The sequence below is a fragment of the Notolabrus celidotus genome, chromosome 2, assembly GCF_009762535.1.
Source record: "Notolabrus celidotus isolate fNotCel1 chromosome 2, fNotCel1.pri, whole genome shotgun sequence".
NCBI lineage: Eukaryota > Metazoa > Chordata > Actinopteri > Labriformes > Labridae > Notolabrus > Notolabrus celidotus.
This window is the reverse complement of record NC_048273.1, coordinates 25,730,860-25,744,120: the sequence shown is the minus strand read 5'-3', so window position 1 is coordinate 25,744,120 and position 13,261 is coordinate 25,730,860. Positions and strand designations below refer to the sequence as shown.

Below are 13,261 nucleotides of genomic sequence, written 5' to 3'. Positions count from 1 at the left end.
GTGTTTTGTGGGCAGTTTAAAAAAAATCCTCACGAATGTTAAGTTGTACAAGGAATAGGAATATTAAGTGGTACTTGTATCAACTATGCACAGCGGTGGATTTAAACAGGTCCCTTACCCATTCAATGAATCTAAATAAACCATATTACCTCCCTCCAGCCGCTGTATGAATGGGTAGTCAGAAGTCCTAAAACCACACTGCAGTACTACCTGTCAATTTGGCATTGTATGGTTTTACCTACACTACCAGTCAAACGTTTGGACACACCTTCTCATTCAGTGTTTTTTATTTATTCTAACCATTTTCGACATTGTAGATCAATACTGAAGACATCAAATCTACAGAATAATATGCTTTTGACATAATATGGATTACAACAGTAGTCAAATAGGGCTGTTCATTGTGTACTACTAACCCTACTTCTGAACAACACAACTGATGGTCTCAAACACATTAAGAAGGCAAGTCATTCTACAAATGAACTCTTGACAAGGCTCATGTTAATTAGAAACCATCCCAGGTGGTTCAACCACTTCATGAAGCAGACTGAGAAAATACCAAGAGTGTGCAAAGCTGTTGTAAATGAAAAAGGGGGCTACTTTACAGAATCTAAAATATAAAATATATTCTGGTTTGTTTAACACTTTTTTGTTAATTAAATAATTCCATATCTGTTCTTTCATAGTTTTAATGTCTTTGGTATTAATCTACTGTGTTGAAAATAAAAAAAAATAAAAAATAATAACCATTGAATGAGAAGGTGTTTCCAAACTTTTGACTGGTAGTGTATTTTTTAATACATCCTGGTAGTTCAAAATCATGGACCACATTCCAGTGGGGACAAAGCCAGAAAACCCTCTTTGTGTACAGAAAAGCCTAAGCCTGGATTTGAACCCTGAAACAGCAGTGCCATCATTACTCTAGCATCCCTACCCGCACATTGCTTACTCAATGGTGTTCTTACACTTTCCACTTCAGTCTGGTAGTTCAAAATTATTGTCCTCTGTGCGGCAGAAGAATTTAATACTTTGGGGTCATGGGTTTAGAAGAGGATAGGGCCACTAAAAATATATATATATATTTGAAATGGTGGAGGAGCAAAAAAACAGATTATTTTAATCTCTTAGAAATAAAAGTCAGAATTCTGACTTTAATCTCCGATTTTTTTTTTAATTACACCTTGTCACAATTTCTACCCCTAGAGAAACTGACTTCAGAACAACACAATAGAGGACACATTTTTCAAGATCTCTGGTGTTCGCTCTTCTCCAACCTTGAGAAAAATAATGGTTCAAACTCCAGTGAGAGAAAACCAGATCACTCCAGCTCTATTTGAGTAAACCTTGGCTTATTTTGAATTATTGAATCATTGTGTAGTGAAGTGGAACAACTACCCTACACACTATCATGCCACCTTGCAGTGCTTACTTGTTGAGGTGTACTTAGTTGTCATATCAAACTGGTTGTTCACAATCTTGGTCATCACTCAAATTGAAGGACACTAAAACACTCCAGACAGGAAGACCCTGGCTTGTGAACCCTCCATTTCAAAGAGCTGTGGAGGGGGTAGCCTTAATATCAAGATAACATACTTCAGCCTGTGGGCTGTGGAGTCATTTAAAAAAGAATTCCAAACAGCAGATCACCATCATGACCAGCAGGAGGCAGCCATGCTCAACAATCAGCTTTCTGTATGTTTGTGAAGTGTGTTCAAGATCTATTACAGCTCCTTTAGGCCTTTCATTGTATGTAACCTTAAAATATATTGTTCTGCAGATACTGGGGTGATTGAGCAAAGAAAGGTAGAAAAAAGTTGGATTTACTTTGAGAGTTTGAAATAGTGTTTCCCCTATTCCATTGCACGTTGATGTTTGACCTCTCTGCAGAACAATTCAAACTTGGCACTCATTCATCGAGAGAGATTTTGTTATTCTGCATTCTCTGTCGAATCCAAGTTTAACACATTTTACTATATTTTCAACCCAAGTTTGGAAGCTGATCTTCAGTCAACAAGAAAGTCCCACAAGTGTGATGAGAGACCTTGATATTCAAACTGTTACACTAAGAAAAAGCTTATTGATATTCTGGGAGAGATGTTATGTCTGGCAATGTTTGCAGATTCTTAAACTCTAGATTTTTGAATGAGAAAAATAAAGAGAAGGAAGCAAAAACTGTTCTAGACTTTTGTTTTAAATTCCATGCAGAATATCTAATATGTCCTAAAACATGTCTTTAGGTGGTCCTTGAAGCCAAGGGCTCGATTAATTGTGTTAGTGTACTGTTGGCTGACATTAGCATGTCCATAGATGTGGCTTAAGTCACCCCCTCTTCCTCCTAGTTTCTCTTCCTTTGAAAATGTCTCTAACCTCCACTGTCTTTTATCTGAACCCCCCACCATAAACAATCGCTTTAAGCTCTTCCTGTTAAGTCATGCTAATGTAAATTCCATCACAGTGCAAGTCAGTGAATGCAACAGGGTTGACTAGTTGATGCATTGCTGACACTGCAGCTCCTTCATTGTCTCTCATCAACATCTGGAGATCAGCAGTCAGTGCAATGGGAAGTTTATTTTATTCACTGTGAGGTAGAATAAACTGGAGAGTGGTTTCAAAAAGAAGAATCCCCCTAACTTGACATAACATTACAACTTTTTATTATGATACATTTAGCAAACTTTTGATCATGATTAAAAATGTAATCTTTAGGGCGCTATAGGCCAAATAATTGTCAAACACCACATATTTATTTCTAGCAGCATACTTTAACAACAAGATAACAATACTATAACATTTTGTTCTTTCTGAGGGATTTTGCTCAACATATAAGTCAAGATTTGGAATAATAATAATATTGGAATACTGCAAACAATACAAGGTGACGACAGAATGCATTTTAAATTTACGTTATGGGTAAAAAAAAATCATTTATAATCGTAAAGTATTTGTTAAGTATAAATGATTTTTTAAATGTGCTTTCTTCATTTGAGGTGACCAAAGAAATGTCAGATGTTTGGTCCTTTAGTCTGTTTTGATCCCCCACCCTTCTTACGTTGAGGCCCTATGGTTGGGGCTGATGATCACGTGACCCGTGCGCCATCCAATCCCGTGCCAGAAGAACGAGGCTCGTAATTTTGAACAGACGGAGAGCAGCCAGCAGCCAGCTAGGCAGAGCTGAGGGTCATCATCAACGCATCTGTGATCTACCAAGTTATGGATATTTCTGTGCTCTTGTCAATGAATTGAATACGGCTGCGCTTTCTTCACTTCTGCTTCCTGTTTTTGGGGAAATATGAGCTCTCATGTTATCACTCCTGGACCGTACCGAGCCACTAAACTGGTACGTTTTATTCCTGGAAAGGTGGCTAACAGCTAGCTTGAGTCATTGGAAAACATCGTTAAGTAAAGCTGTTATCCGTTTGAGACAATACACTGTAGAGTCAGTACAGAATGGTATTCTGATCATTAACATAGACTGTGTTTTTAAAATGAATCTAGCGCTAGTAATCAATTTAAACGAGTCTTTACTGAGTCTTTTCTACAGCCTTTCATTCGAACAAATATCAGAGAAGACCTAGATTATAATCTTTTCTCAGTGAAGAAGACAACATATAAGATTTTGGCTCTTTAAAATCTGTTCACATAAGATGATCAGCCAGTATTCTTTAGTTACCACTGCTATGAATTCATTAGATATCATATATTTTTTAATTCTAATCCAGTAACATCACCAGAATATGATTGTATTATTATGTTGTCAGGCAAGTTTATTTATGAAGCACCATTCAAACAAGGAGCAATTCAAAGTGCTTTACAGAGTTCAAACGAAACATATACAGTAGCTGAAATATGACATTTAGCAACTATGAACTTAATTAAAACATCAAATATTTTAAAATATAAGATCAAAAAAGGAAGAAAGCAAAATTATGAAAATATTTAATTAAAAACCAATTCGGTCAAATAATTTTTTTTTACAATTTATCGAAGCTGCTTAATTTTGTAATTTAAAAATAAATAAAAACTAAGTTGTAAAAATGAGATTGAAAGAGGAATGTTTTTATTCTGGACTTTTAGATCTCTTCTAAGAAAATACTTTTATCGTAGGACCTTTCCTGATTTCATCTGAATTTTATTTTATTTTATTTTAATCAATTTGAGACATTTATTTTAAGATCATTTTATTGTGAGGTTATTCCAGGTCTGTGCTGCATAATAACAAAATGCAGCTTCTCTATGCTATGTTCTAACTCTTGGGGATGTCATTAGGCCAGCCGCAGATGTTTATAGGGTCCCATCGGACTCAAAAAAAAGAGGGACTAACAAAATTATGGACCTAACGATATCTGTGCTCTTTATACAGTGAGTATTGTTTGAGTTTTTGCTCTGTTGGACCACTAATCAATGGCATGGATCACAGTTTGAGCACTGGGTAGCAGTAAACTGTACACAAGTACTTCATTGTCTGTTACAGCGCCAAAAATTATTTTGAAACTTTTAAAAAATATTGACTCATTCCTGTCTCTTCAGAGGTTCTCAGGCCAAAGCTGCCTGGATGTCTCTCAGGCCAACAGTCTGATGATTCAAGCAAAATTTAATTGTGATAAATGTTTTGCGTATGCACTCATCACTTTGTACTTTTCTCTGTGTTTCCTCTTTCAGTGGAATGAGGTGACTCGTCTGTTTCGGGCTGGTATGCCCCTCAGAAAACACCGTCAGAACTTCAGACACCATGCCTCCTGCTTCACCGCCTCTGCCGCTGTAGACTGGCTGCACCAGCTGCTCCGTAACAACAGCAACTTTGGGCCCGATGTCACCAGGCAGCAGACGGTGCAGCTCCTGAAGAAGTTCCTGAAGAATCATGTGATCGAAGATGTGAAGGGTCGCTGGGGCACGGAGGATCTGGAGGACAACAACACGCTGTACAGGTACCCTGGAGAGAACAGTCATTTTAAAAACACTGTAAAATATGTGTGAATATTACTGTTGCTAGTGATCCACCACATGAAGTCAAACAGTCTTATGTTATCTATTTTCCTAGATTCCCCACCACTTCTCCTCTAAAGCCCATTCCCCGTGCAGCTCCGTCCTCAACCCTCGGCTCGATTAAGAAACGGCCTTCATTCAGGGACAAGGACGTTTTCTTCAAGTTTAGGAGTGCCAGGAAGCATGACAAGGAGACACAGGTTTGACTGAGAGGAACTAAATGATGGCAACCATGTTATGTGCATTTTGGTCATTATAAATAGATGTTTCCCTTGCTATATGTGCCTTCCAGGAAAATGTAGATCCAGCTCTTCAAACAGAAGGAGAGAATCAGCCAATGGGAGAGAAGCAGACTCAGAGACGAGAGCTGACAGTGGAGGATGAACAGGAGATATGGAGAGACACCACCATAACCCAGTACAGATTAAACATCTTCTAGATTCCAACAAGTTTATGTCCCTATACTCAGATAATCTTTAGAGCTCCAGAAAGCATGTGATGAGGAAGATATTTTTAGAGTGTTTGACTGAACATTGTGTGTTGTGTTTCAGCCTGCAGAGGATTCTGGGTGTTGCTTCCCTTGATGAAGTTTTAGACCATCGTTATGTCAACCCACAGAACATCATCCACAATATGACCAAAGTGAACAAGCATGGAGTAGTGACACTGGACGACAAAACAAGTAGGTTTATTTATCAGGAGCAAACTTTAACATCACAAGAAAGCAAAAGAAGTATCACTCTGTTCTCTGTTCAGTCTCTCTGTTTGTATCGGAGCAACAAGATTCTCTTCACCATGTTTTCTGTTCTATTTAAAGGGAATCTGTGCTGTTTTATGCTGATGTCCATTCAGTGTTGATGGCAAATATAGTCAATTAAAATTCCTTTTCTTGGGGTGCCGTTGGCCTAGTGGTCTGTGCGCACGCCCGATGCGCAGAGGCTGTAGCCCTTGTCGCAGAGGTCGCAGGATTGATTCCAGCCTCTGCTATTTACGGCATGTCCACCCCCACTCTGTACCAGGGGTCCAGCTCGCTCGGCTGGAAGTGAAGCTTCGACAAAAACTCCTCCCCCTGGTGGCTGGCTGCAGTATAGGTCAAAATCTCTGTCTCCCCCATTCATTTGAATGGGGCTGCAGTCACACTTTAAAAAATAAATACACGTCGTACGAATGTTTCTCACATCCATATGCTGTGGTGATATGTAGTTATTATTTGACTGTTTTGTGTTCAAGGCCTCTTTTTTCTGAAAAGTTTCTTTTTCGTTAGTTATCAGAGGTTAAAAAACTGGGTTTTACTTCGGGTTCACTTTGATTGACAGCTGCCGTAGAGACAAACTCCATAGGATCTCATGACGGCACACTGTAGGACGGAGCTGTCCATTTTATTTACAGTCTATGCTCTCTCTACTCTCCATGTTTCCTGTCCAGTGAAGGTGAAAATGCCCAAAAATAGAACTTTAAATTAGAAAAAACATTTTTTATTTTCCTCAGTGTATGAATTACAGCTGTATATTATTGCTTGAATTAATACAGCTGATAAGATCCATGTCAGGAATATAAAACCTTTAAATGTGTCCCCTTCCATAACATCCTTTCCAATGATTTTTTGGGCAGCCATTATGTCTGCGATACAAGTGAAGGTGGAGCTTGGGGAACCAAAGTTCTTCTGGCTATCTAACAACCTCAAATGGTCGTGCTGATGCAGGAAGAACGCACAGATTTTACAGCTGCAACCAAGAGACACGTCTGCAAACACAGCAGGGGTTTGTCATGTGATATCGTCAATCCAAACAGGGTGGAGATAAAGTCAGTTACTTGCAAACACTGCCATGGAAAGAACTGCAGTCGACCACATGACTTCAATAATTAGGCCTCTGCTATATTTGAAATACAAGCGGTACACAGTAAACTGTTTCCAACTACTGGTCTAACCTGTTGATCATCCCTTTAGATAACCTTCCACACTGGGTTTTGTCTGCAATGAAGAGTCTGGCCAACTGTAAGTATCAGGAAGCTACATAAAAACTTCAATAACTTACATGAATTAAAGAAAATGTATCAGCATCTATAAAGTAACATTTTATGTAGATGACTCACATGTAGGTAATTGTTTATTAGATAATCTAGGTCTAAGCTTTTTAAAAATCTTACATCTTGTATATCTTACGCCTGCTTGGCTGCTACATTAAAGTGTTGTTTATTTTCAGGGCCAAAGTACGACAGAGCTCAGTCGTCCTATCCCGGCTTTGAGAGAGATGTCTTCAAAACGGTGTCGGATTACTTCTACAGCCTCCCGCAGCCGTTACTCACATACGAACTGTATGAACTGTTTATCAACGTCCTGGGTAGGTATCATGGGCTTGACCTTTTGGACATCTTTTGTGACTCCTGACCACAGTAGTTAACTTTGACGTAGTAAGAATATTACAGACTCTTGTACAGTAAAGGATCAGCATAGGCATAATATACATCAATAAGACCACAGGTTGCTAAAGTTGCAGAGGATGTTGTTGTGTTGCATCAAAATGAGACTCACTAACAAGACTGTCTGCAGGATCTTAATGCTTGGTCCTGCAGACATGCTGACACTTTGCTCACAGAGGCTTTTGTTGTTCTCTTTGTGGAGTCTGAGCAGCGATGTGAGCTGCTGTACTCGCCGTGTGTGTTTGCCTGTTCTGTGTTGACTCTGACCAGCTCATGGTTCTGTATGTAAATGTTTGAACTAACGTAACCCTCTCCCTCCTCTTTGCTGTCTGCTTGCACTGACGCTCTGCCTGCACTGCTTCACTCCTCCTCTGTCTCTGCATCCCCTCTCAGTGTTTTGTGGGTACGTCGCAGCGCCTTCCACGCACCAACGCGGGAAACGCAAGAAGCATGACTTCCCCTCAGCCCCGCCTCCAGCCAAAGCATCTTTCCGCTCCACAGAGTGTCTCCTCCTCTCGCTGCTCAGACAGGGCACATGCGACGAGACAGAGTCGCCCATGGGGGACGTACTAGGTGGGAAGTTTGAGTCCAGGCTGGCGGCGCTGAGAGGAGGTGGGGGTGATGGTCAGTTGGGAGGCAGCTGCATCAGCTTGAGTACAGTTGTCTCTATGAAGCCTCAATCCAGGAGCTGTTCCTTGGAAACTATCCTAGATGACTCCGCTCCTCTCACCCGCCAACAGCTATTCCTCTCCAATGACAGCCTGGCATCCTGCGCCCGAAGTAGCAGGAGCAACGATGAAAGCCCTGAAATCCCAACCCCACGCTCTCACTCTGACTTCCCATTTGTGTCCAAAGCAACCCCAGTTGCTCGTGAAACCGCTCCAGGAGTTAAGACTAGAAATAGACTGTCTGTAGCTTCTTTCAGAGGGTTGTCGGTCACACAGAGGTCGCGTGCTTTACGGCCTCACAGCGTGGGCAGCTGTTTGGACATTGTCGTAGAAACAAGGGAAGAAGATGTCAAGGAGACCAGCAAGTTGCAAGACCGAGCAATCAGCTGCCTCAACGTGAACACTCCCGCACACCAGCATCACTCCTCCTTATCGTCACGCCCTCTATTGCTATCCTCCTATCACGCTCCATCTTTCTCCTATCATGCTTTCCCCTCCTTCTCTTCCTCTGCTACGGCCAAAGCACAAGGGTCTCACCCTACCGCAGCAGCAAGCGGTCCCAGACTCGCCGCCAGCACCTCTAATCTTAGGACGCTCTCTGCACCCGCTGTTGTCCGACGCTGCCTCAGCTCTCTGGATGTGTCGAAGCAGTCTCGACCTGTCTCACTGCTCAAACCGCCTGTCTGTGTGCCCGCCAGCAGCTCTCAGCCCCCTCAAACCAAACCTGAGCAAAGTAAGACTCTCTCCCCTCTACCTGTTTGTGTGTCCGCCTGTCTGTGAATGTCTAATCAGACTAACTCCATCTAACATCTAACCACCACAGGTATGCAAGATTTTAACTTAGAAATACAACCCTGTTCTTACTCAGAGGATAAAGTGCCATGGATCGTTCTCATGGATAGATAACTTGACTTGGTTATGGACATGCTTCAGTTCTGGAATAGAGCCATTAACTGGGATGTCCATGCGTTTCATACAATATGATCAAACATACGATGCTTTGTCTGTAGAGTAATAGCCGACTCATCTTTCACCGTTGCAGTTGTTCATTAATCCTGTCATCAAACCATTCATCCATCCATTTATTTGTCATATCTAGAGAACATGACGTAGCAGCGATGGATGAATGTTGCGACACGGAGTGATTCTTCGTTTCTTCATTGATTGTCACAAAGAGCCCACCGCTCTCTCTGTTATTGTAAATGTGTGACCGTGTGTGTGTGTGTATGTGTGTGTGTAGGCCTCCTCCAGCCTCAGTGTGAACGTGTTGCCATCGAGGCCCTGCAGCTCTGCACACTCCTCCTGCCTCCCACGTCCCGCAGGAAGTTGCAGCTCCTCATGAGGATGATGTCACGCATCAGCCAGAATGTTGACATGCCCCGGCTCCACCCGGCCATCGGCACCCGAACGCTGGTTAGCAACAAATGCAAATATCCACCATAGTCATATGTGTTTTATCTAGATTGATTTGTGACTTGATTTTCTGACTTCACTCACCCTTCTTTTGTGGTCCTTGTTCCAGATGGTTCACACGTTTTCAGGCTGTGTCCTGGGCAGTGCTGTGGAGTGTGACTTGGATGAGCTGTTGGCAACCAGACTGGTTTCCTTCCTGATGGACCATCAACAGAGCATTCTATCAGTCCCAGAGTATCTGCTCAGTGCCATCAATGACCATGTGCAGTACCTGCGAACAGTACAGGTGCACTCTAACTCATTATAGTCCATTACCGGCCCTTTAAATATGAATATTTACCTGTTGTTGTTCCTCCTTTTATGAAGGTAAACTGGACATCTGTTTAGTGACATGTTGAGTTTGTTTAAAATGAAAAACAGTTTTGGATATGTAAATGAACATGTATTTTACTCTCCTGATTCCAGGTTCCAGTTGATGGTGTTACCAACGCAGACCACAGCGAGCCAGTTCTTGCTCCAATGCCCATGTACGCGTTCTGTCATCAGATCAGCGGCGCCGAGTTTGAACAACAGAAGCTGGAGTCTTCTCAGAAAGCCATGGAGGAGCTGCTGGAGATCCTGCTGACGGACAAAAGCATGAGCGAGAAGGACAGACGCAAGAAACTCAAGCAGGTAAAAACAGTTAGAGTGTACCCCTCTGATGTAAATTAGAATTTTGTACATGTTAACAATGAAATTATTAATGTTTGATCTGAGAAAGTCCATCTCTGAGGGATTTATTGTCTTATCTTTTGTATATTTTAGTTTCAGAAGCAGTACCCAGACATCTACAGCCGTCGGTGTCCCTCCTCAGACAGGGAGAACAACAAACCAAAGATTAAACCTCCCCTCCTCAACATCAAGAAAACCAAAGCTTTCAGCATCAGGAACTAAACTAACTGTACATGTGACACCATTACAGAAGACCACGGCACATTATTTTCATTTTTGCTGCACTATTACTGCACTGGTACTGATATCCACCTTTCACTGCAGCCATTATCTTTTCATGTTACATTGGGAGTCTGTTATTCTGGTTTTAGTTTCATGTATGTGCTCCAGAGAATTCTGACTGGAAGACTAACACAGCGGTTCAAGCATTTGTTGATGCGTGTTTGTGTGAGTTGAAAGCTGAGTATGATGAAGGCAGCACCATGTTTAATACAACATGTTTTTATGAAGCAGGGTTTTATTTTTGTTTGTTTGTAAATTGTTGGATATTATTAGAGAAGTTGTTCAGTTTTTTCTTAACCAGTTTGTGTCTGTGTCGGCTCTGATTCTGACCTGTGTGTGTGTGTTTGTCTGTGTGTGTGTGTGTGTGTTTGTGTGTCGGATTTCAGTGTGCATGTTGGGAGAAAAAACGTAATTCGGAGATCACTGGTTCAAATGGGATGATTTGATGATTAGGCTTAGATTGTCTTTATTTATATGTGTGATGACATTGGGAGCTGTGCCTGATATGTGTTTGTTTTAGTGTTTTATTTTCATATTTTTACAGACTTTGATAAACTCATAATGTTGTCTCTGAAATTGTATTTGAAATCCTCTCTGAGCCTTTTTTTACATCTCAAACTCTTGATTTCTCTTTTTCTGCTTTGGATTTTTCTTCTTTCTCTTCCATCTATTGTGTGTTGATTTCTTTTTTTACTATTATATTTGGCTTTTGCCCTCTTTTTTTATTATTTCCTGTTTATAATGTCATTATTGACACATCCCTGCTTAGTGCATTGGTTAGAGTGATATTTTGCACTGGATTTAGGCATTTTCAAAGGCAAACTAGCTCATGCCAATCACCAGAAAGGTTAATTTATCCATATTTAATTCTCCCTTTAGAAGGTTAAATGAGACACCTGTCATGTTTAGCTTAGCTAAAAATCTCCTGCTTTGCTTTTCTATTTATCTTATATGAAGTATTAGTTCTATCCTGATGTTTGTCTATACCTCAGATCAGATGTTTGGTGTGTGTGTTTTTGTAACCAAATGTGCACTCATTTGTGGTGTTATTGACAAAGAGTTTTACAAATGAAGTGTACATTTTACACCCACACTCTTCCTCCAAATTGTTTACTATGCAAACCCTGGGAATAAACCTATTAAGCTGTTCTATTTAAATAACTCCTTTGTCTTTTATCTATTGTTTTTGTGAGTGAATGGTGAGTGTGATGCAGCATATGTGATGGCTCAGTTGCAGAGTTATAAACAAATCCATATTCCCCTGAGGTTGAAGCCATCTAAAGGTGGTGACTTCTTTTGTCACTGTCAACAAAATGACACAACACTTAGTTCAGTCTGAATAACCTGATTGGACAAGAGGCAGAACTTGTTTGTATCTCTCTGCCTCAGCCATGTGGCATTTGGATTAGAAGACTAGTTGAGTTGGTGGAGTTAAACTAATCGTTGAATGGTATGAATGCAATATCACTATCAAGGTTGTGACGTTCTGATGTTGTCTTTGACCTGCCCATTTTAAACGTTATCAATAGCAAATTAAACTGTTGCTGTTAAATCATTTTGTGAATGAGAAACATTTCAGACAGCAGAATTTAGAGCAATTTTTTCAAGTTGAAGGACAGTGTGTACTCTTAAAAAAACAGTTAAAATAGGATTCTTATGATTTGAATTGGATGATTGTATATTTTCAAGGCCTGTGTCCACTGACAGCGTTTTTCGAGCTGGCAGCGCCCGTTACACAAAACCAGAGCAACTTTTTCTGCACTCAGCAAGTACAAATGAAACACTCTTGGTTTCAGCTTATCGACTGTATAATACATGGATGTTGTCTTGGTTATGTCACCCATTTGTTTCTGAAGCAGAGTTTTGAGGCATGCAGTAGCCACATCAGAAATGCTGACTCAACCTAACTTTCAGTCACTTAGTATAAGGGAAAGAGGTGGAGTTGAGACGGTCCTTCAGCCTCCTCAGTAAGCTAGCGTGCCATCCTGTCAGTCAAGTCAGTGCATCTAATTATGCAAAACTTGTAAAAGTATTGACTTAAAGGTGACATATCATGCAAAATGGACTTTTTAATGGTTCTCTACCTGAAATATGTGTCCCTGGCATGTCTACAAACCCCCCGAGAATGAAAAAAATCCATTCTGCCCCTGTTCTGATTTCTTCACCTTTCTGTAAATGTGTGTGAAACGAGCCGTTTCAGACTTCCGTGTTTTTGTTACGTAACAACAATATCCGGTCTGTCACGGAGTCAGAGCTCGGAGCTTGTTCAGCCCATAGACTGTATAAAATAATACTGAATCCCCCCTCCGTTTTTCATTACCTGCACAAATGTGTGCTAACAAGGAGCTTAGGAGGGAGGCATGCTAGTTGTAGGCTGTCTTAATAAACACAAAGGTCAGGTTTTACTCCCCACGTCTGCAGATTTGAAGATCTAGTGGATGATTTTTATTTATCATGGATAAGTGCTAGCGCTAGTTAGCATAGCTACATAGCTACATGTCGTAGCTGTAGCTGTGTACCAAGACACACGTCGACATACTGACAAATAAAACAACAAGAAACACTAGAATCTGTGACCAATCCTTCAGAAAGGTCCTGCTGCCTTTCTGGTAGAGGTTGGTTTTACTCCCCACGTCTGCAGATTTGAAGATCTAGTGGATGATTTTTACTTATCATGGATAAGTGCTAGCGCTAGTTAGCATAGCCACATAGCTACATGTTCGTAGCTGTGTACCAAGACACACGTCTACATACTGATAAATAAAACAACAAGAAACACTAAA

General features: G+C 40.8%; 1 protein-coding gene across 2 annotated transcripts; it reads left to right on the top strand.

Annotated features, from left to right (window-relative positions):
* The first annotated feature begins 3,115 nt into the window (after nucleotides 1-3,115).
* depdc1a (DEP domain containing 1a) lies at nucleotides 3,116-11,639 on the top strand. 2 transcript variants are annotated; one of them, XM_034708127.1, is made up of 12 exons: nucleotides 3,123-3,337; nucleotides 4,660-4,925; nucleotides 5,039-5,183; nucleotides 5,276-5,400; nucleotides 5,535-5,665; nucleotides 6,932-6,979; nucleotides 7,188-7,325; nucleotides 7,798-8,805; nucleotides 9,313-9,485; nucleotides 9,595-9,771; nucleotides 9,951-10,157; nucleotides 10,290-11,639. In XM_034708127.1, exons 1-12 carry the CDS (start codon nucleotides 3,290-3,292, stop codon nucleotides 10,416-10,418), a joined length of 2,595 nt encoding a protein of 864 aa, XP_034564018.1. In that variant the 5' UTR covers nucleotides 3,123-3,289; the 3' UTR covers nucleotides 10,419-11,639. The 2 variants fall into 2 exon arrangements, with proteins under 2 accessions (XP_034564027.1, XP_034564018.1); XM_034708136.1 differs by lacking the exon at nucleotides 7,798-8,805 and having other exon boundaries at nucleotides 3,116-3,337.
* Nucleotides 11,640-13,261: the final 1,622 nt, after the last annotated feature.